General features: G+C 40.6%; 1 protein-coding gene across 1 annotated transcript in view; it reads left to right on the top strand.

Annotated features, from left to right (window-relative positions):
- The window catches only part of SMAP2 (small ArfGAP2), a 44,959-nt gene extending 23,179 nt beyond the window's left edge, over positions 1-21,780 (top strand). Inside the window, exons 2-10 of the mRNA XM_049774852.1 lie at positions 6,425-6,558; positions 8,675-8,761; positions 9,848-9,925; positions 11,904-11,990; positions 13,256-13,337; positions 14,811-14,920; positions 16,146-16,311; positions 16,925-17,244; positions 20,393-21,780. Of these exons, the coding sequence (XP_049630809.1) occupies positions 6,425-6,558; positions 8,675-8,761; positions 9,848-9,925; positions 11,904-11,990; positions 13,256-13,337; positions 14,811-14,920; positions 16,146-16,311; positions 16,925-17,244; positions 20,393-20,518 (1,190 nt within the window). The 3' untranslated portion in view covers positions 20,519-21,780. The remainder of the gene's footprint in view (positions 1-6,424; positions 6,559-8,674; positions 8,762-9,847; positions 9,926-11,903; positions 11,991-13,255; positions 13,338-14,810; positions 14,921-16,145; positions 16,312-16,924; positions 17,245-20,392) is intronic.
- The last annotated feature ends 2,799 nt before the right edge of the window (positions 21,781-24,579 follow it).

The following is a 24,579-nucleotide window of genomic DNA, read 5'->3' as shown; positions in this document are numbered from 1 at the left end:
TTGTTCTTAAAACAAATACTTCTGGGGGCCAGAGTGATAGCTTAACGAGTAGGGAACCTGAGTTTGATCTGTGGCATCCACATAGTCCCCTGAGCCTGCCAGGAATAACTTCTGAGCACAGAACCAGGAGTAACCCTGAGTACTGCCGAGTGTTGCCCAAAAACCAACCAACCAACCAACCAACCAAAAAGCAAATACTACTTCTTTACTTTGTCTCTCATATTTTGTGTTGAGTTAATGACTGCCAAAATAAGAATTATTGGGGCCGGAGAGATAGCATGGAGGTAAGGCATTTGCCTTTCATGCAGAAGGACGGTGACTTGAATCCCGGCATTCCATTTGGTCCCCTGTGCCTGCCAGGGGCGATTTCTGAGCGTAAAGCCAGGAGTAACCCCTGAGCACTGCCGAGTGTGACCCAAAAACAAAACAAAACAAACAACAAAAAAGAATTATTCTCTATTTTTAGATAATTGATTTAGCCACTGTTATCATTTTAGCCACTTTTCAGTGACAGTCGGACTCCAAGAATTGAGTTTAATTTTTTGTTTGTTTTATCAAGATAGAATTTCTTCATAAGATCAAATCACTTCACATTTTCAGAAACAGTGAATGTCAAACAACAGGGACCTGAAGGAAGGAGACCAGGGTCTTATACCTATAAATTAATTAGTAGAACTAGGGTAGAAGAGACTCAGGGCTCCTAATTTGCCTATCCTGATTTACAAGGGATTATTTCTGTAGCTTCCCTGAGAGAGTTGATCATCCAGCCTCTCCTTGAATACCTGCAATTACTGGGATTCTACTATTTCTGGATATGATGCATTTGTTTTCACACACCTTAACTGTTAAGAAGATTCTTCCCCAGAATGTGTTAAAATCAACTGTCACTCACAGGTGCTACTGCTGTCTTTGGAAGCCTCTGTACTATATTCTTTCTTTTTGGGGGTGGGGTCACATCCAGCAGCACTCAAGGGTTACTCCTGGCTCTGTTCTCAGAAGTTACTCCTGGCAGGCTTTGGGGATTATATGGAATGCCAGGGATCTAGCCCAGGTTGACCTCGAACAAGGCAAATAAATACCTAACCCTCTGTGCTATTGCTCCGTCCCCTCTGTACTATATTCTTTTTTTTTTTTTTTTGTGGTTTTTTGGGTCGCACCCGGCAGTGCTCAGGGGTTACTCCTGGCTCCATGCTCAGAAATTGCTCCTGGCAAGCACGGGGGACCATATGGGACGCCGGGATTCGAACCGATGACCTTTGCATGAAAGGCAAACGCCTTACCTCCATGCTATCTCTCCGGCCCCTGTACTATATTCTTATATGAAACCCTCTTTTATTGTTACCACCTATATTCCCTACCAATATGATATAAATAATATTTTATATATACCTTATATAGGAGATTTAGGAATTATCAAAGTATTTTTACGTTGTCTCTGTAGGTTACATTTTTAATCATGGATGAGAATAACATTCTTTTTTTTGGGGGGGGGGCGTTTACACCTGGCAGCACTCAGGGGTTACTCCTGGCAGGCTTGGAGGTTCAACCATATGGGATGCCGGGATTCGAGCCACCCTCCTTCTGCATGCCAGGCAAATGCCTTACCTCCATGCTATCTCTCCGACCCGAGAATAACATTCTAACTTAAGTTTTTTGTGACTTTAAAGATGATATTTTTTTTAGCACTAAAACCATTTCCTCACTATTTCAGGCACATAAGTAATGTTTTTCTCTTGTCTCTTCACCTTCCATAGTTTCAGAATATTTTATGGCTTATTTTATTTTATCTAGTAAGTAACTTAGGACTAAGGGAGGCTGATTGATTGAGAGAGAACTGTCACTGTTTCATTGGAAATAAAGTGGGAGTGGAGGAAGTCATCTGACTTCTCAAGAAAGATTGATGCCTCTATTTCTATTGGGAAGCCTTGTTAGTGATGACAAAATTTCAGGTTTTAGCCTTGTATGCTTCAGAGGGAGAGACCTTAAACATTCTGGAGAAATTTCACAATGTGACTTAGGTGATTGGGAATTTCCCCTCCTAGACTTAGGGCTGAAATAAATAGCATATCATTCATAGCTGATTTTTGTGTGTGTGTGTGTGTGTGTGTGTGTGTGTGTGTGTGTGTGAGAGAGAGAGAGAGAGAGAGAGAGAGACAGAGACAGAGAGACAGACAGAGAGACAGAGAGACAGAGAGAGACAGAGAGAAAGAGACAGACAGACAGACAGACAGGCAGGCAGACAGGCAGACAGACAGACAGACAGACAGACAGAGATAAGGGTTTTGCAATACTGTACTGTGTTCTGAAGCTTCTTCTGGCTGGGTGTCTGGGATATCCTTGAATCCTCTTGAATCATCCTGAAACATCTTCCCAGCTCCAAAATTTTTTCTTTGTGTTTTGGCTTCTAATTTTGTTAGCAAATATAGAGATTTTAGTTATAGTTTTTCTAGAAAGTAAAGCAAAGGGAAGCTAGAAATATTACATTTTGGTTCAATAATTTCTGATGGGGCACTTCCAGAAGTGCTAGGGGGCTGCATCTGATGGTGCTTTTGGTGACCTGGGAGTCTGACATGCCAAGCATGTGCTCCAAATCTTTAAACTACCTCCCTGACCCCAAGGTCCAGTTTTTTTAGAGGAGCCCCATCTGGTGGTATTTGGGAAACACCCAAACATTTTAGGGGATGAGGCCTTACTGGGAATTGCACTCAGAGCCTTGCAGATGATAGGCAAATAGAAGCCTAATTCATATCTGTTTAGATAACTTTACTGTTTTGTAATTCTCTATCTCCTGAAGGAAACATATGAATCATTTGTGTGTTTATTAAATATAAGCAGATCTACTGTTTGGCAGTGAGCAGATCTATTGTACAAATCTCTCTATGGAGTTGTAGTAATGAAAGGTCTTTTAGAAGATAAGTCTGAGGCTGCTAAAGTAATTGAAATATGAAAGTATTTGAAATGGCTCAAAGGTTTGTAGTATGTGCCTGGCAAGTATTTGAGGCCCAGTACTACATGTCCCTCTACCTCCAGGCCTAAACATTGCCTCATCACTAGGCCCTAGCATTGAACCATTAAGCCCACACCTCCTCACAGAGTATTGCTGGTGATGGAGAATTAGAATTTTTTTTCAAATAATTTTTATTTCGATCAAAGTGGATTACAAATCTTTCACAGTAATATTTAGGTACAGAGAATTAGAAAAAAAATTTTTTTTTGGTTTTTGGGCCACACCTGGCAGTGCTCAGGGGTTACTCCTGGCTGTCTGCTCAGAAATAGCTCCTGGCAGGCACTGGGGACCATATGGGACACTGGGATTCGAACCAACCACCTTTGGTCCTGGATCAGCTGCTTGCAAGGCAAACGCCGCTGTGCTATCTCTCCGGGCCCAGAATTAGAAATTTTTATGTTTTTTAGTATTTGCCAAAAAATTACATTTGAGGTGGCATGCGTGGCAGTGCTCACAGCTTGCCCCTGGATCTGCACTTAGGGATCACTCCTGGTGGGCTTTGGATCAAACCAGGATTGGCCACATGCAATGCAAACTTTCTAACTGCTGTATCATCATTGTGTGGCCCTAAAATATTTTTCTTATCTGTAATAATTATAGATTCAGACTTTAGAAAACAGTTTTCTGATATAATCTAGCTATTAGATTGCCTTCAGTAGGGATAGAGAGATAATACAGTGAGTAGGGAAGGCACTTGTATGTGGCCGACCTGTGTTCTACCCGTTATCCCATATAGTTAGTTTCCTGAGCCCGCCAAGAGTGATTCCTGAGTACAGAGCCAGAATTAAGCCCTGTCCACAGGTGTTCTTGGAGATTTATTCCCCAAAAGGGGTCTGTCTCTTTAAGAGTAAAGAATCCTTTTAATTAGAAACTCCAGTACCCAGCTGCGAAGCAATTGCCCTGGGGCATAAGAACCCAAGCTAGAATGTGATTGGTTGGTTGGTGACTGTCGTTGATATTGGCTGTTGTGTTGATGTTGATTGCTGGGTTAATAAACAGCTTTGCATTAAGATCTTTCCTCCTTGTTTTGCTCTATTAAGTCCTTTCACCGAAGGTGTTTTTGTTATAGGTGTGGCTCAAACAAACAAACAAACAAACAAAAAAATAAATTGCTTCTAAAAATCTGAAGACCAACCAAGAACTGAAATATTTGTGCCCTTTGTTGTAAACATAAGCTTGTTTACATCTATAGAAAAATCAGGGCCCGGAGAGATAGCACAGCAGCGTTTGCCTTGCAAGCAGCCAATCCAGGACCAAAGGTGGTTGGTTCGAATCCCGGTGTCCCATATGGTCTCCCGTGCCTGCCAGGAGCTATTTCTGAGCAGACAGCCAGGAGTAACCCCTGAGCACCGCCGGGTGTGGCCCAAAAACCGAAAAAATCAACCTTTTTACCTTTATTACAACCTCTTTTTTTTTGTGTGTGCCAGAGACTGTGAATGTACTTTTACTCCTGACCTACACCCCCAGCTTCTTAACCTCTAACCTTAATATCATGTTTCTTTTATGTAGTAAATTTCTGCTTAGTAGAACATGGAATAGGAAATATTAGTAATTTTTTATTTCTTTTTGACAGATGTCATACAGACATGCCTTTTTCCCTCAACAAAAAAAAAATATGAAGTGGACTTTGATAATTTTCTAGCATGATTATTAGAGTGAGCAAAATTGGTAGGGGATTGGAATTTATGTCTGAGTTTATAATTAAAAACTGGGATTTTTATTTCAGCAAATGTTTTTATATTTGACAGTGTCAATCTGGACAGTAATGTTGTTGGGTAAAGTAGGGACATCAGCCCAAGGAAAAAGGATCCTATCAAGTGTATCTGGATGCATTTTTTATATGTCTGATAGGGAGGGGAGGATAAATGAAGTTTTAAATTTCAGGGAGAGCCTTGGGCTGGCATAGCCTGTCTATATCATTTTTCCTAGTAGGAAAACTGAATTGAGGTCCAACCTTCTTCAAACAGTTTCTCAGGATTATTCTTGTCTAGTACTAACTGGAAAGTAACATCACTTTGCACTGCTTTTCTGGAAGTTTTTTAAATTTAAGTAATAGTATGCCTAATCCACCATTTCAACAGTGTATTAGCATACACTGTGAAAAGCTATTACACTAAATAACCATAATATGGTCTGAATTCATTTATCTAAAATGTCTAAAAGTGACAAAACTGTAAAAAAGGGGGGGCGGGAATTTGTGGTTGGCAAGGTTTAAGAAGAAGCAGAGCAGGTAGGAGAAACAGGGTGATGTGTTTGGGTGTTTTTGGATAATGAAAAGGTTTTGCATTTGAGGTGATAATTACATAATTGTGTGACTATACTAACAACTTTTGTAGTTACACTTAAAAATTTAAACATAGAAACAACCACTAAGACGGGGAAACGTGTAAGACGTTTCAAGTGGGTCTCCCTTCCTTCCTTCCTTCCTTCCTTCCTTCCTTCCTTCCTTCCTTCCTTCCTTCCTTCCTTCCTTCCTTCCTTCCTTCCTTCCTTCCTTCCTTCCTTCCTTCCTTCCTTCCTTCCTCCTCCTCCTCCTCCTCCTCCCTCCCTCCCTCCCTCCCTCCCTCCCTCCCTCCCTCCCTCCCTCCCTCCCTCCCTCCCTCCCTCCCTTCCTTTCTTCCTTCCTACCTTCTCTCCTACCTTCCTTCCCTCCCTTTATTTTTGGGCTATATTAGGCTCTACTCAGGATTTGGATCTGCACTCAGGGATCACGCCATGTGGGACTCAGGTTCACATGCAAGTAAAGCAGGAAAATAAAACAAGCCATCCTGTTCTTATTTGATTTGATTTTGTGAAGTTCTGGGGATCCAACCTAGGATGTCAGATGAATAGCAAGTGCCTTATCACTGAAAAAAAATTTTTTTTTAAACATAAAAAAGGGGGGCCAGAGCCTACAAATGGCAACAGACCCAGGTTTGATCCCATATTCCGCATGTTTCCCCAAGCCCACCAGAAGGATTTCTGGGCGCAGGAGTAATTCCTAAGCACTATGGGATATGACCCAAAATCAAAATAAACAGACAAATAAAAAACCACCCCCAGACATAACAACAACAAAACAAAATTTAAAAAATAACAAGAACAAAGGGAGGAACAATGGTATAGAAGGTAGGGCATTTGTTGACCCAAGTTTAATTCCTGCCCACCCGAACTTTCTCTGAACCCACCAAAAGTGATTCCTGAATGCAGAGCCGTGAGTTACTCTTGAACACCACCAGATGTGACCCAAAAACCAAGACAAATCCAACCGGTGATCCATGGAACAAATGAACAAAACCAACACAAATATGACTGTGTCAACAACAACTTTTTCACTTATATTCTAATGAAAATTTCATCTCATGATTTGAATCTTCTGCTCGGGCCTTGAATGCTGCTTTAATTGATACTTTATTGACCTGTTCTTGACCTTCACAGGGCCACGATGGGCCTCTTGGAATATTGGTGTGTTCATCTGCATTCGATGTGCCGGAATTCACAGAAATCTCGGAGTTCACATATCCAGGGTGAAATCAGTCAACCTTGACCAGTGGACTCAAGAACAGATTCAGGTACCTTCCTTAGTCCAGGAGTGATTTAACACCTTACATGTTTCCATGTGACCATAGTTCCATAAGAATTTCAAAAATGAAGTTAAAGTTTAGTTGTTAAATTCTTATGTCAAGTTCACCTATGTAAATAGAGAAATATTGAACCTTTAAACTTGTTACAAGGCATTTTTCCTATATTTTACATCCTTCAAACAAAGAAGAATCTGTGGTATAAACACTCAAGAGATCCATGAAGGTCTAAAAGGGAATCTTTGAATTATTTTCTAGAATGCTTACTTAGCAATTGCAGAGCTAATATTTTTAATTTTAGATAAGAGTCTAAATATAAATATCCACAACACAAAAACCCCACCTCCAATCTTATAATAGTTATTTCATTGCTAAAATGTATAATATATGGATCATGCTTGCTCTTAGATTGGTGGATAGGGAATGAACTGCCCTAAGATCTACACTTGATGTGACTTCATTTTTCTCTCTTCTCCTCTCACTTTGAGCATTAGGGAGGGAGCCCTTACCTGGCTGGACTTCGGAACTGTTCTCAGCACAATGCTGAGGTTGCTTCTAGAAGTACTTGGAGGACTGTAGTGTCAAGGATCTTATCCAGGGCTGCTACATGCAAAATATGAGTTTCAGCCCTTGGAGTTATCGCTATCCTCCTACTCTGAAACTATCAAAATAATTTTAAGTTATTTTCCTTTTATCGGGCCGGAGGGTAGAGATAATTTTTTTTTTTTTTTTTTTTTTTTTTGTGGTTTTTGGGTCACACCCGGCAGTGCTCAGGGGTTACTCCTGGCTCCATGCTCAGAAATTGCTCCTGGCAGGCACGGGGGACCATATGGGACGCTGGGATTCGAACCGATGACCTCTTGCATGAAAGGCAAATGCCTTACCTCCATGCTATCTCTCCAGCCCCGGGTAGAGATAATTTTAGAAGAAAACCAACTGCTAATGTTGGTCATGGAAACAAGGTTATTTGTAACCAAAACATGTATTAAGAAAGAACTAGACTGTATTTATAGATTTGTTAATGATTAACAAATCTGTTATGTTTCTTGGTTTATATACTCTTTACTGTATCTTTTGAAAGAAATTGCATGTCTTGGAAGTTTGTAGGAATTTGACATTTTAAAAAGACAGGTAGTACAAGGATTTAAGAGATTTACCCTACAAACAGCTGGTCCATTTCACCCTTAGCATCACATGTGGTCATTTAGCACAGAACCATGAATAATCCCTGAGTATTCCCAAACCCCCCTCATAAAACTAATCTCAGTATTAGGATTGGGAAATAGATCACTAAAGTGCCCCAGGTTTGAGGCCCAGCACTACTCGGTCCCCTGAGTACCACTAAGAAAACACTGAACTGAGAGTAGTCACCAAGTACCACCAGGTGTTGTCCAAAAACCTAACAACAACAACAACAACAACAACAACAAAAGTTTAGGATTTATCCCTTACCACATAATAAGGAATCTATATTAAATAGAACCTATATTTAATCTATATTAAATAGAAACATTTATAGGCAGTAAAGACCAAGTGGCTTAGTTAACGATATAAACTTAGAATTGTAGTGATTGCCCGCTTTATTGGCACTGATTATTAATGCCCAGCTAAACATTTGGATAGATGACTATGTGTATTGGACTTTCCAGTGGGATCTTAAATTATGACTGAATCTGTCATGTCAGGCACATATTGAGTACAAGAAATTTATGGAGGAGGAGGGGAAGACAACTTTGGGAACAAGTGGTTGGGAGCAGAAAGAACCATGGATTGGATTTCTGAATATGTGGGTTTAAATCTAGGCTCTCTTGGGGCTGCAGAGATAGTATAGTGGGTTGAGTGCTTGCCTTACAGGTGGCTGACCCAGGTTCAATCCCCATCATCCTATATGGTTTTCCAAGCACTTCTAGGAGTGATTCCCAAGTGCAGAGCCAGGTATGTTGGGTTGCTGTGTGTGGTCCAAAAAACAAAAAATAAATAAATCTAGACTGTAGGTTGCCATTCTAGAGGTTGGTTCTTTGATTGTAAACTATGACAATTGGATAAGAAGTTTTACAGTTCTCTCCTGTTCTGACATTACCATGTTTCTTTATCTCTTTGATTGCAGTGCATGCAAGAGATGGGAAATGGAAAGGCGAACCGACTTTATGAAGCTTACCTTCCTGAGACTTTTCGGCGACCTCAAATAGACCCATATCTTTTCTGAAGTCTTCAGAAGGCTGAGTAGCATTTTAGTGTTTTAATAGTTAAACAGGACTCAAGGCCCATGATTTGATTGAACCATCTCAATGTGGATTATCTCAGATGTGGGTTAGTCAGAGTCTTACCTCGCCTCTCTGTTGAAACTGGGACTCATAATAGGCATATTGCATACTTTCTAAACTCAGAATGGTGGTATCATATGCCGAGGACTGACTAATCAGGAATTAGTCACTTTGAGTGGTTCACTATAAAGTCTTCATAAAGTCACATCTCTAAAACTATTGTTCAGTAGAAAGAATAACTTACTGTACTTTTGGCAACACTAACAATTGATTTTAATTTCTTAATGCCTGAGGGAGAGAACTAACAGTTATTGTGCAGTAAGTAACTTTCTTCCCCATATCTCTCAAGGCAAGGAACCCGCTCAAAAAGTCAATCCATTTGAAGCAAAAGTTCTCAAATGTGGTTTGTAGACCATCTTTTAGCGATTGTTTTTTTAGGCTGTGGGAGGAACCTATTAAAATGTAGATTTGGGGCACTGACAGTGGAACACAAGAGTTTTTAAGGGTCATTCATGTGTTTTTGTTTAAGGTCTAATGATTTTAACTAAGAGCTTTGAAATAATTAACTGCTTTATTTATTCATGTTTCCTCTTCTCCATGAAAATATAACTATTTGGTATGATTTGGTACATTATTTTGTCAGCCCAGGTATGCTATTATCATTAACTTACATGGAAAAATATTTCAACGCTCCCAGATAATTCTACTTTCAGATCATAAAAGAGACCTATATTCAAGAATGACCACAGGCTTTTCTGATATTAGTATGAAAGTTAAGTCCCATCATTAATCTGCAAGAAAAATAACAGGAAATGGCATTTAAAATGAGTTCCCTGCAATAATTGTGAACAGAGCATATCAAGGTTTTGGTTAGGGAAATTGTATTGAAGAGACAGAAGCCATGTGAGAAATAAGGCTGGAGGGAAAAGTGAGATCAACATTCTATAGGCAATAAAGTGACTTTTTGTAGTCACACTGGGGAATATATTTGAATGATCCTTAATAAGCTTTGCAGAGCTGTCGAGGGATTTATTCGAGATAAATATGAGAAGAAGAAATACATGGACCGAAGTTTGGACATCAATGCACTTAGGGTTGGTTGTAAATCTTTCATGTTTCCTTCAAATAAGTGATTTAAATATTAGTCAGGGAAAGGAATAATTTAGGGAATGGCTACCAGTATACTCAAATCATTATTTAAAAAATCACAAAAAATGACCTTGGGTCGGCGTGCAGGCAAGTTCAGGAAAAAAAAAAAGTCACAAAAAGCAAGTTAATGAACCAAGACTGAGTTATGGAACAGACTGTTGTATGGACAGAGCTACAAATTGATCTCTTACACTTGTATATATGGCAGCATAAACTGACAGGTAAAAGCCAATGAAAGCAAATATTTGCAGGATAGTAATATGTAATTAGAAAGATAATTGTACTTCTCAGCTTAACATAAAGTTAAGATAGAACATAAAGGGCTGGAGAAATAGCATGGAGGTAGGGCATTTACCTTGCATGCTGAAGGACAGTGGTTCGAATCCGGTATCCCATATGGTCCCCGAGCCTGCCAGGAATGATTTCTGAGCATAGAGCCAGGAGTAACCCCTGAGCACTGCCAGGTGTGACCCAAAAACCAAAAAAAAAAAAAAAGAAAAGAAAAAAGAGAGAGCAGAGAGAGAGAGAGAGAGAGAGAGAGAGAGAGAGAGAGAGAGAGAGAGAGAGAGAGAGAGAGAGAGAACAAAAGTTCTCTTACCTCACAGTCATCCAGAAAGAGACTATTATGGGAACTGTTCCAAAAAATAATTAACCCAGTGTACAACCCCAGCTTGAATGTCATCATTGAAAGCAGTTTGAAACCAGAGCACAGAGCTCACACATTTCCTTTCATTTAGTAGAAACTGTCTTCTCTCTGCCTAGCTTTATTCACTGTGCCTGATATAAGGAAGTAAGAGAATTGTATCTGAGGTAATCAGAAAATGAGGAAGGAGAGAAGAGTTGCTTAATGAAGAGAGTGTGTATTCATAATTATGTTGCTGGTGACTGTACCCATAAAAACACTTGGTTTACTCACAGGATGTTTTCATTTAGGAATAAAATTTTACTCGAAAAAAATTTTTTGGTTTTGATTTTTGGACCAAACCTAGTGCTCATAGGTCCTACTTCAGGCCCTGTTTGTAGAGGACTATGTGGTGCTAGGGAGAGAACCTAGGTCTCTGAATGGGTAACATGTGTACTAGCCCTGTGAACTATCTCCTGGCACCCCAAAATATTATTTTAAAATAATTTATTTGATATGATTAATTTTAAAAATATACTCTTGGTTCAGGGATATATCAGTGGTAGACCAATTGTCTTGCATATATAAGGCCCTGGGTTCAATCTCTGGCATCACAACAAAACAAAACAAATGAATCTTTTAGAATGGGGAGCAGGTATGATTTAATGGAAATTGCATGTCTTACATGAATAAAGAACTGGGTTTGAGTCTTCTCAACATAGACACATCACATTTATGTGCCAAGAATTAGCATTTACATAGTCAAGACATTGGAGCTGGAGCAATAGTACGATGGGTAAGGCTCTTGACTTGCATCCAGCTAACCAAGGTTCAATTCCTCGCACACCATACTGTCTCCTGAGCCCTTCAGGAGTGATTCCTGAGTGCAGAGCCAAGGGTAAGCCCTGAGCACTGCAGAACAACAACAACAACAACAACAACAAAAACCCCACCAACTAAGTGAACACATTAAATATCTTGAAGGGCAAAATAGAATGGGACTCATTTTTGGAGAAAAAGAAAAACTCTAGGTTAGGGTAGATAGACTAGATTGTACATTTAAAGACTCATAAGTGAATTAGATCAAGGAAAGCAGGATGCTTTGGACAACATTGAGACTAATATGGCAACGATCAACTCTCATGTACCACACCAAGAAAACCTCAGATTTGTTCATCTCTGGCATCATATTCCAAAGGAATTTTGTGTCTTTTATGACTGTTTGGAATTATCATTTATGAAGCTGTTAGTCACAGTGGAGCCTGTGTTTTTTTTTTTCTTGTTTTGTTAAATCATTTTAGAAAGAAAAAGATGACAAGTGGAAAAGAGGAAATGAATCAGCTTCAGAGAAGAAAATGGAACCTGTTGTGTTTGAAAAAGTTAAAATGGTAAGTGAAAAATAGTTTGCATTTGTGCGCATGGCTTCACATATGTCTTTGTGGAGGGAAGGTGTGAGAGGCCTTATGTCTGGGGGATGGGGTTGATTGAATGTTGTACTGTTGTTTCTGGTCAAAAGGATTGCACTCTTAGATTCAATCATCTGCAGCCATTTCTGGTTCTTTCCCATTACCTTATTGCTGCTTATAAACTTTATGTCTCTATAAACATTTCTCTTTGGAACCAGATGGGAGCTTGGGAACTGCATCTGAGCTAGAGACACATTCCATGCCAGAACGCCAAGTCTGTGTTACCTCCTGAGCAGATGTTGCTTCCACATTAGTCCTTCGTGTGTTAGGCCTCTGTGCTTCATATTCCTTATTGAAATAAAGAATAATCCAGGGGCCAGAGAGATAGTTCAGTGGGCTGAGTGTATACTTTTCACTGGGTGGTCCTCCCAAGCATCTCCAATAAACAAAAATAAAAGTTCAGAAGACAGGCCATATTGTTTTAGACTTTCCCTTTCTGTATTCTTACTGTTATATTTAAGTTGACACCTTTCTCCATTGGATGTAGTACAGAGTCTAAAAGAGCTCAGAGCACTGGGGACAAGGTCACTAATCAAAGAAGAGTCTTAATCATCATTCTGAATCACCTCATCTTTAGAGTTCAGGCTTTAGTGACAGCAGAATGAAATAGGTAGAGCATTTGCCTTGCATGTGGCCGACCCAGGACAGACCTGGGTTCGATTCCCAGAATTCCATATGGTCCCCTGAGCCTGCCAGGAGCGGTTTCTTGAGTATAGAGCCAGGAGTAACCACTGAACACTGCCAGGTGTGGCCTAAAAATAAAAAAATAAAACAAAAGGAAAGAAATAGATAATTTTTAAAATGATATGCTTCTAATGTTAAAGGTTTTCCAAACTCAGGAAATTTATTGGCTCTCGGCTTTTGTACCATTAGATACCTATCTAAATTCTTGGCTCTTCCAGGGACCAAAAACTGCCAGTTCTGTTGATATCTCTGATTTGTGGTTGTTTTGTTTCCAGACAGTTAAGCAAGCAGAACTCATCTTTGTATTTCCCTTTAGCTTTGATTTATGCACTTATGCCTGCTAATTAGATTTCCACCTCAATTTCCTGAGTTCTTTTTCCTTTGTTATTTCTTTTATAATAGCATCAACCATATCACAATCATAACTGGCTTTACAGCAGCAAGAGGGAAAAGGATTCAAAAGCACCTATTTATTTTTTTTCTATAACATATTTTTGCCTTAGCCACAGAAAAAAGAAGATCCACAGCTACCTCGGAAAAGTCCCCCAAAATCCACAGCACCTGTCATGGATTTGTTGGGCCTTGGTAAGAGTTGGCCTTTTTTTTTTTTTTTCCATTTCTATGATCTTTCCAATTTTGATGAATTCTCTGACTCTAGTAAGATGGGATACTTCAGTTTGTCTTTGTTACTAAATTATTCTCTTGTGTTCTTCTTGACATCTATTCAGCTGTTCTGATGAGTGTTTACTGTGTCTTTGTTTTGTTTGGGGCCCATACCCAACAGTGCTCAGGGCTTACTCCTGGCTCTGTGCTCATGGTCACTCCTATTAGTGCTCAGGGCACTATATGTGGTGCTTGGGAATGAACCTAGGTCAGCCACATGTACATGTACTATTGCTCTGACCCTACTGTGCCATTTTTAGAGCAGTGCTGAGTAGTGATTAAGAGCATAACTTTTGGAGTAGAATTCCCAACTATGCTAACTTGTATGTTTTAAGATAGCTTACTTAACCTCTGAACACATCATATGAATCTCTGTTTCAAGTTTGTTGGGAGGAGACCAAATAGATGTGATGCCTCTGAAGGTCATAGTGCCAACACTCAGTAAATATTAGTATTTTCAATGAACCAGCACTTATGAGCCTGGACCCCTTCCACCCCATCTCATTTTACAGGCATTACTTGTTTCTGGAATAAGACCTATCAGCTCTGGTCATTTTTCTTCAAACATTTGAAACTCGGGGATTTTGGAATTAAAGCCTGTTTCTTGTTTTGCACAATATTGATGGATTTATTTTGTTTTAGATTCTTTCTGCTACTTTAGGTTATTATCCACTTAGCTTTTGTTTGTTTGTTTGTTTGTTTTGTTTTTTCCGGCCACACCAGTGATGCTCAGGGGTTATTCCTGGCTATGCACTCAGAAATCACTCATGGCTTGGGGGACCATATGGGATGCCTGAGGATCGAACTGAGGTCCGTCCTAGGCTAGCGCGCACAAGGCAGACTCCTTACCACTTGAGCCACAGCTCTGGCCCCCACTTAGCTTTTCTAATTTATTTGTTTTTGTTGATGCTGTTATTTCTGGGCCATTCCTAGCCATTCTCAGGGCTTACTCCTAACTCTGTGCTCAGGGCTCCCTCCTAGTGGGGCTCAAGGGATCATATGGGATGCCAGGGATCAAACCTGATTGGTCACAAACGCCTTCGACTGCTGTATTATCACTCCAATTCCATGTTTCTACCATCTATACTTCTTTTTTTTCCAAAAATGACTTCCATTCTGTTTTGCCCTTCAAATAGAAAGAAATTATTCAGCTCCCATGCTGTGGTAGTGATGTCACTCTTAGGGCTGGGTTTCTGTGTTTGAAAGCAGGTGTCTAGATCCTCCTGTGTTCCTTAGGGATTTGGATTAAAGTTTTCTTTGAGATGCCTGTCCAGGTCCCATGGTTCCATATATCTAAATTTTCAGCTCACTCCTTTTCTTCCAGCTTTGTTTTTTGTGTGGAAGCAGACTCGGGTTTACTAAACAGTAATAGATTGTTAACTTTGATCTCTCTAGATGCTCCTGTGGCTTGCTCTATTTCAAGTAGTAAGACCAGCAATACATTAGAGAGAGATTTAGATCTTTTGGCCTCTGTTCCATCTCCATCTTCTTCAGTTTCAAGAAAGGTGAGTCTCGGGAGTCCTTGAGAATAAAGAACATTTTGAAAAGGGTGATTTTGATAACTAAATCATGCTTCCTTAGGAGAATTAAACTAGTTTTCTTATTGTCTTTTTCTTGTTTGTTTTTGCTTTTGTCCTCAGGTGATGCTTGGGTCTACTCTTGGCTGGGTGCATGGGGAGGAGGGAAGGATCACTCCTCATGGTACTCAGATCACTTTAGGATGCTGGGATTGAAGCTGCCTTGCCCCTGTATAAAGCATGTGTTTCCATCTTTGGGCTCTCTTTCCAGCCCTGGGCTGGATTTCTTGATTCTTCCCTTCACGCCATGTCATCTCTCTTCTAACCTTAGATTATTTATTTTGTAACTTCCCCCTAAGGGTGGGTTTTTCAGTAAACTTGCATGAAGGTGTGTTATATATTGAAGATGATGCTACAGGTCAAATCCTAAGCCTTCGGGCTGCAGGGATAGAGTAACATATTGAATGACCCAAATTGAATCTCTGGAGACCAGAGAGATAGCATGGAGGTAAGGTGTTTGCCTTGCATGCAGAAGGACAGTGGTTCGAATCCCGGCATCCCATATGGTCCCCGAGCCTGCCAGGAGCGATTTCTGAGCGTAGAGCCAGGAGTAACCTGAGTGCTGCCGGGTGTGACCCAAAAACAAACAAACAAATTGAATCTCTGGCACCACATATGGTCCCTTGAGACCTGCCAGGAATGCAGAACTAGAAATAAACCTTGGGCATCACTGGGTGTGGCCCCAAACCAAAAACAGAGCCTCAGCCTGAGTTATTGCAGATAATTTGTAGGTATGAACGAATTGAGTCTTTTCATTACTGTCCTTTGTGTTTGTTTTTAAATATGATTTTGTGTATTTCATTTATAATTTAAATCTTTACCACTCACTGAAAATGGATAGTTTATAGACAAGGACACGTTAGTTCAGAAAAGTTTATATGCTGATCCACTGTCTGTCCTGGATTGGCTGCATGCAAGGCAATTGCCCTACCGCTGTGCTATCTTCAGGCCCCATGGATTTATTAAATCCATAGATTTATTAAAAATGAATGGATTTATTAAAAATAGAGGAAGCATATTCATCTAGTTCCCCTTCAAAATTTAGCAAGGGAAGTAAATCCTTTTTTTTTTTAAAATTACATTTCTTTATTTAAATTGCAGCTTTTAAGAAGTGAGCTACATTTCAGTTCTTTCCTGTCCCCTTTAACCCCAGGTTGTAGGTTCAATGCCCACTGCAGGAAGTGCTGGCTCTGTTCCTGAAAACCTAAACCTGTTTCCAGAGCCAGGGAGCAAGTCAGAAGAAACTGGCAAGAAACAACTGTCTAAAGACTCCATCCTTTCATTGTATGGATCCCAGACGCCTCAAATGCCTGCTCAAGGTAAACCTCATGAAGATCATGACCATGTGCCCAGAAGTGAGGACTTAAACACACAGGAATTATTTGTTGTGAGGGTTGTTCCATATAGACCTGAAATGACCTTTCTTGGGAAGCTATGAAGTATTAGCTGATATTACCAGTATAATTTATTCTTCTCTGGATTCTAATGTCACACTTCTAGGAAATCTGTCTCAAAGTATAGATCTGGACTCTATAGAGAAATGAGTGGCCCCTGATTTAAGCAAGTTGTCTAATTGCTTTATTATATAGAAAAATATGTGAGTTGAGTCATCTGGAAAATTCTAGTTAGAAAGGAGTAACCAATTTGTGTGTGTGTGTGTGTGTGTGTGTGTGTGTGTGTGTGTGTGTGTTTTGGTTTTGGGGCTATAATCAGTGATACTTAGGGGTTACTCCTGGCTCTGCGCTCAGGAATCACTCCTGGCAGGCTCATAGGACCATATGGGATGCCGGGGATTGAACCTGGGCCAGCCATGTGCAAGGCAAATGCCCTACCCACTGTACAACAGCTCTGACTCCAGGAGTAACCAATTTAAGGATTTACACTGGCCCTGTCTTTTTTTCTTTACTAATTCTTTTTTTGTTTCCTTGGCAGCAATGTTCATGGCTCCGGCTCAGATGGCGTATCCTACAGCCTACCCCAGCTTCCCAGGGGTCACACCTCCTAATAGCATAATGGGAAGCATGATGCCCCCACCAGTAGGCATGGTGGCTCAGCCAGGAGCTTCGGGGATGGTGGCCCCCATGCCCATGCCTGCTGGCTATATGGGTGGCATGCAGGCGTCAATGATGGGTGTGCCAAATGGAATGATGAGCACCCAGCAGGCGGGCTACATGGCAGCAGGCATGGCAGCTATGCCACAGACAATGTATGGTGTTCAACCAGCTCAGCAGCTCCAGTGGAACCTTACTCAGGTAAGCTGACCCACTTTACCTTGGATAACTATTTTTTTTGTTTTTTGTTTTTTGTTTTTGGACCCAACAGTGCTCAGGGGTCACTGTGGCTATGTCAGGAGGCCATAAGTGGTACCAGGATTCAAACCTGGATTGACTGTGTACAAGGCAAGCACTTTATCCTCTGTACTATCTCTCCAACCCTATGATAAACATTTTGAGCTTTCTGTAAGAGACCCACTTTGTGTCTCTCCTTATCTTTTTGATCCTTTATATGGGAATTGAAACAGTGCCAGAGATATGTAAGGTTTAGTTGTTTTTTTTTTTTCTATAGAGAGTCTTTATAAAGTCAGACTTTCTGAGGATTTCTGGTTTTCTGTTGACTAAAGATTACTGTCTAAATCTTACTCTCTCCATACATTAATCAAAATAAAACCCAAAGGAATTGATTACAGATAAACAGAGAGTACAAAACCACCCATAGTATTACAGATAAACAGAGAGTATAAAACCACCCATAGTACACAATTACTGCATGTACTAGAAAGAATGCTGAAAACTGAATTATATGCCAAAAGTCATATAAACACCTAAATCCAATATAGCAGCCTTACAGAGGAAATTGAAAAAAGGAAATAAAACAGGCTAGAGATAAAAATCACCTCTGAGAGAAAGACCTATATGCATTTGAGATATGCTTTGAAGGGGCCTGAGATCTCTGATAGATTAGAAGGCTGATTTTTGGAGGGCCAAAAATAAGGGACTTAACTATATATAGTAGTATAGGTAGAAGCCTTGTAACAGTTGCATTGTTTCTGGTGGAGAAAAGGAAAACTTAGAGACCTAGTGCTGACTGGAAAGAGAGAAGTGAGACATGAAGAGGAAAATCACAGAATCAGAAGATATACCTACCAATAATCACTTGAACCGAGAGGTCTAGCAAGCCCTCCCCAGCTCTCACACCTGTTTGTAGTATGGCTGATGTAGAAAAATAAGGTACTCAAATACAGTGGCAGATGACATCCATCCAAAGTACTATCAGCTGAAGAGAAAAAAATGAAACATTTCATGAAAAGAAAAATATACTCCCCCCAAAAACAGTAGCAGTGAAGCGAGAGAAAATGTGGAGGATCATGAACACAAATCAGACGTTCTTTAACATGTACTTGCAGATACGACAACATTGCTTGAATCAGAAATTCAAAACCTTTGAACCAAATGTTAGAAAGCTAGAAAGTGGGGCCGGCGAGGTGGCGCTAGAGGTAAGGTGTCTGCCTTGCAAGCGCTAGCCAAGGAAGGACCGCAGTTCGATCCCCTGGCGTCCCATATGGTCCCCCAAGTCAGGGGCAATTTCTGAGTGCTTAGCTAGGAGTAACCCCTGAGCATCAAATGGGTGTGGCCCGAAAAACCAAAAAAAAAAAAAAAAAGAAAGCTAGAAAGTGAAATGAACAGTTTACTAAACTCAATAGAGAAATAGAGAAAGGCAGAATTATCTTAGAAAGACTGGATTATAAATTTGCCAGAGAGAATAGATTTAGCCAAAAATATATTTTTCATGGATAAGAGGCACGCAACAGCCTTCTCTCAATTAAATTTAATCTGAATTAAAAAGAATTAGAGAGAAAGTAATGTAGAAATTAGGCAACAGTAGTCTAATGTAAATGTATCTGGAGTTTTCCAAAGAAAAAAATAGTGGAACAGGATTGGTGTGTTTAAAGTTATAATACTAGATAAATTTCTAGAGATAAAAGATGAATTTAAGGGCCCGGAGAGATAGCACAGCAGCATTTGCCTTGCAAGCAGCCAATCCAGGACCAAAGGTGGTTGGTTCGAATCCCGGTGTCCCATATGGTCCCCCGTGCCTGCTAGGAGCTATTTCTGAGCAGACAGCCAGGAGTAACCCCTGAGCACCGCAGGTGTGACCCAAAAACCAAAAAAAAAAAGATGAATTTAAGTTCATTATATGACTGGAAAAGGTAATCTAGTCATTACCTAATTAATGGTCAAGCCTAATACATACTACATTAAGTGTTTAGACTTTCTAAAACAAAATTAACCTTTTCTTTATCTGCCACCTGTCAAAAATCTGTCATTTACAAGGAAGCATGAACACCCAGTTGAGAAAAAAAACATGGCAATATACAAAAAGACAATAATGAGAGCATATTTTTTGTTTTTTTGTTTGTTTTTGTTTTTTGGGTCACACCAAAAAACAGGGGTTACTGCTCAGGGGTTACTCTTGGCTCTGTGCTTAGAAATCACCCCTGGCAGACACGGGGGATCATTTGGGATGCCTAGATTCAAACCACCATTCATCCTGGATCTGCTGCCTGCAAGGAAACACCTTACCCCTGTGCTATCTCTTCAGCCCCAAGAGTATGTTTTTAAGACACACACACATATGTAGGCAAGCACCTTAACCCCCTTACTATCTCTCCAGCCACTGGAAGGCATTTTTCATGGAGAGGTTCTTACTTTTGTTCACTGGCTGAGAGAGGCCAGTTTCTTCAGTCAGTTCATAAAGAGTCCCTGCTTCACCAATCCCACACAATTGAATCCTCTTCCTCTTGGCCCTGCGCTTCCCCTTCTTACACACAAAATATTGTTTCTTTTTTTTTCTTTTTCTTTCTCCTCCCCTTCCTTCCTCACAGCCCTCTCATCCTTTTCCCTCCCCTCCCATACTTTCCCTTCCCTCCTTTACTTTTCTAAACCTCCTCTCTCCTCTTCTCTTTTCTCTCCTCCTACCTTCCTTTCTCTCCTCTCTTTTTTCTTCTTTGTCATTCAGAATAGTTCAGTTTCTTTTTCTTTTTTTTTCTTCTCTGCTTGAGGTGCATCAAGCATTTTCACTGAAATGGTGACAGTAGGAGCTCAGAGATAAGACGGGTGATGGGGTGGGAGGGATCTTAGGCCTAGCGAACAGAAAGAAAAAAGAGAATAACGTATCTTTCTGCATATATGGACCAGCTTCTTCCTCTCCCCAAGCTTTAATATCTGACAACATCTCTCGTTTTGTTTGAAAAGTTTGGTTGTTTTCTGTCTTAGGCCCTTCAAATAATCTCTTGGGGTTCAAGGCAGTTATATACCCTAGTAGTGTTTCCCCCTGTTTCCTTCTCCTCCTCCCCACTGATAGGCCTACCATGAACTGAAAGTTTGCTCTTTCCTCTTGCAGATGACCCAGCAGATGGCTGGGATGAACTTCTGTGGAACCAATGGCATGCTGAGCTATGGACAGTCAATGAATAGCGGCAATGGACAGGCAGCGAATCAGACGCTGAGCCCTCAAATGTGGAAATAAAACAAGCTCCTGTTTGGCTGACACTTTCCTCATCCCCTTCTCCATTTCCCCCAACTCCCCTCAACCCTTTTCCCTTTTCCTACCTCTTTCTGTTTGATTTAAAAATTGCTCTGTCGGTCCATTATTTGGTGTTTGGCCTTCTGCTCAGCCCAGTCTCTTTCCAAACATGCAGGCCTCTTTGTTACTTTTTGTTGTACGGGTTCCCTTGGCCATCCTGACTTGCTTTGCCACCTTAGTCCCAGTTCTCTCCTGGCACCAGCACCTTAGGAAGTGTTGGAGAAGGCATTTAAGCTGAGAAAAAATATGCGCTCCCTTGAGTACCTTTCCCCTAGAATTAAATCTCCTTTCAGAATCTCTGAAAGGCACACAAGTGTGTTTTAGGCCAAGAGGTGAGTGTTCAGAGATCCTTCTATATGTGTTAATAAGCTATTTCTGTGTGTTTAAATTCTGACTGAAGAAGGAGGTATCATGCTGCCATGATGTGTGGAAATGAAGAAAGTGCTGAAGTCAAATCAACTATTCCTGGGATCTTAGATCAGCTAGCCCCGTCCCTGGGGGGAGGCAAACCTCTTCCTCTGAGGATGAGCAAATATATTATTCTCTTTTGCCCAAAATTGCTTTCTGGATCTGAGACTTAATATGCTGCTTCAGCCAGCCTGTATTAGCACCAAAGACTTTATGTATGAAGGCTCTCCCTAAAACACATACCCCTTTCTTGCCTCTGCTCTTCAGTAGGATCTGAAGGACCAGCCCCTCCAGTGGGAACGCAGAGTGTAATGTATGTACTGCTCATGTGTGTGTGTGTGTGTGTGTTGTGTGTGTGAGTGTGAGTATTTGTGTGTTTGTGTGTGTGTATTCCACCTCCCACTCAATTACTGTCTCCTCTGGAGACTATTGTTTTGTTTTTAATTTTGTGTTTACAACAGAAAGAAATTAATTTATCAATAGCCTAAACGTGTTGCCCGTTTTTCTTATAGTTGAAAACAATATTTTGCAATCTCATTGATCACTCCTTTCCTCTTTTCCCATATCCCAGTTTGCCCATCACTTTGTCACGCCTGTGTGTCCTGGGCTGCTCTGTCTCCCCACCTGTCCCAGGTGTCTGGGCAAAGAGCCTGGACAGCTTTTCTCTCTGTCATTGTTCACTTGGAAATTAAAGAAGAAAACTTTGTGTAAAAGATCTCATCCATGGGAACCACAATTTCTGGTTGTCTTTCTCCTGTGTATGTGTAAATTCCTTAATAAATATTGCAGGGAAAGACTGTTTGACTGTTGCTATGTGTCACTCTTATAAGAGGGTAAATTAAACCCAGACTTCCTGCTTTTTACTGGGAAGTTCTTTAATTTCTGTGGGGATTTTTTTGGGGGGCGGGGAGGTAGTGAAAAGAACCCAGCAATGTTTAGGGATTACTTATGGTTCTATTCTCAGGGATCACTCCTGCTGGGGCTCAGGGGGGCAGGTGGGGTGCCAGGGATCACACCCAGGTTGGCCACATGCCAGGTAAATGCATTGTCCCTCACTGTATTATAAAGAATTCTGTCCCTGCATAAGCAGGGAGAACAGGTTTTTTTCCCCTGAAATTGTGTCTGGTTTGTAACTAGGGGAACATTGGTGGGCTGTACCTCATAAAAACAAAATGAGAGCTAAGAACATTTTCTCTCAACAAATGAACTCCCTTTTTTCCCTTCCTTCTTTTGGGTAGACCTTTTTGTTTGTTTGTTTGTTTGTTTGTTTGTTTTTGGCTACACCAAGCAATGCTAAGAGGCTACTTCTGACTTTACAGTTGGGAATTACCCCTGGTGGTGCTTGGGGCACCATATGGAATCCCAAGGATTGAACCCAGGTCTGCTGTGTTCAAGGTTAACACCCTCCCTATTGTACTATTGCTTGGCCTCTGGGTAGACCTTTTAAATGCTCCAGTAAGACCCTGGTTACCTCCTGACTACCCAGTACCTGAGCACTGATCTAGAGACCAGCATTGCTGGAAGTGACTTTCACCCAAATCACAACTTGTCAGGCAAGTGCCCTACTTGTGTGCTATCTGGCCTTCAGCCCTCTATATAAAATAAACTATTTGATTAGGGTCTTTGGATTTATAAAGCATGTATATCATAGTTTGGTATGTTGGCCAAACTGATTTGGGGATTACCTAAAAATGTGTTTACTTCAAGTGGAACCCAGAATAACAAATGTTTGTTCTTATGGAGGCTGCAGTTCTATTTTCATTCCTTATGGATTAGTAGGTCAGTAGCAGATCAAGATAATATATGGAAACTGACTAGTTCTGGTCAAAGAACCACAAAGTAGATGATTGTGTTTTCAAAGCTGAGCCTCTCTGACAAGAAAATGTATTGTGCAAAGTATTGGTGGGATTGAATCCCAGACCACGATACTAAAGTTGCCCAACATGGACTGGGAACTGTCCATGAATATGTCCTGGGTCATATTCATGAAGAATATTCAATGTCAACAGTATACTTACATCTTTTTCTCTTAAGCTGATAGGGGTTGCTGGTGTGTGTGTGTGTGTGTGTGTGTGTTTTAAGTATATAATTATCTAAGCACCATGGTTACAAAATTGCGAATGGTTGAGTTTCAGTCTAGAATGTACACCGTCCTTCGAGTTTCAGTCTAGAATGTACACCGTCCTTCACCAGTGCACATTTCCCACCACCTACGTCCCCAGTTTCTCTTCCACAACCCTCCCCGCATGCCTCTGGGGCATTTTACTTCTCTTTCTCTTTTATTTTTTGACAATGTGATTTGCACTATTGCTAATAAATGGGCTACCATGCATATCACTTTATTCCCTTTCAATATCCAGTTCTTATCCAGAGTGATCAGTTCCAACTATCATTGTCACAGTAAACTGTTTATTTCCCTAACTACATTCAGTACTCCGAGGCAAGCTTCCTAACATGGACTGGTCCTCCTGATCTGCATCTCTATTGTCTCTGGATATTATTGCCGTACTAACTTTTATTTTTCATATACCCCACAAATGTGAGGTTATTCTTTGTCTATCCCTCCCCATCTGACTCATTTCACTCAGTATAATAATCTCCTATCCATCCATGTATATGCAGATTTCATGACTTTTTTCCCTAACAGTGTGTAGTATTCCATTGTGTAGATGTACCACCGCTTCTTTAGTCACTCATCTATTCTCGGGCACTTGGGTTGTTTCCAGATTCTGCCCATTGTAAATAGTGCCTTGAGAAACAGGAATGCAAAGGGCTTTTCTGCACCTGTTCATGATAAAAAACTGAACAAGATGATAATTGAAGGAACTTTTTTTCAATATAGTCAAGACCATTTACCACAGCCTAAGGCAAACGTTATACTTAATGGGGAAAACTAAAAGCCTTTCTTCTAAGTGGGGGCATGAAACAAGGTTGCCACTTCTCAGTCCTAGATACTATCTGAATTCCCATCTTGTTGAGAGTATAGATGGAACCTATGGAACAGAGAGTATGCCCTGAGGGGTGCTCATCAGGTTTGGTTCAATCTGCCTCATCCCAAAAGAAAGTACATAAACTGTTCCTGTATAACCTGATCAATGGTCTTTGTATTTATTATTATGCTTACTAGAAGCAATAAAGCTAGTGATTTAAATATGGGCTTTAAGGGCTCTCTTGGGATGGAGGAAGGTTAAGTTTATTAGCCCGAGTCACATTGGTATGACTCTTAGAGAATGATTTTCCAGGTATTCAGTGACCATCTGTTTTTGGTTCTCAGAAGTAAGCCCTGGGACAAGGACTGGAATGCAAGTTTACTTGGAAAACACAAAACAATACCAATAGGAAGTAGATTAAAGGAGGATGGCTGGTAAGGCCTATATTATTAAGCCACAGCTTGAGGAGACTAGAGTTTACTCAGGAAACTGCACAATACAAACCTCAGAATTATGTCTCAGAATTACGAGAGGTGGGAAGACATTTTCATACCAACTGTCCAGAGTCATCTTTGGTTTAGGACTGATGTGGCGTGGTGGGAAGTAATCAGTGTTCTGTGCAGCTTCAGGCACAGAGATGTGGACACTGAAGCCTTGGACGACTGA

Source organism: Suncus etruscus, chromosome 6 (assembly GCF_024139225.1).
Source record: "Suncus etruscus isolate mSunEtr1 chromosome 6, mSunEtr1.pri.cur, whole genome shotgun sequence".
Taxonomy (NCBI): domain Eukaryota; kingdom Metazoa; phylum Chordata; class Mammalia; order Eulipotyphla; family Soricidae; genus Suncus; species Suncus etruscus.
The sequence above is the reverse complement of the archived record's forward strand: the minus strand, read 5'-3'. Positions and strand labels throughout refer to the sequence as shown.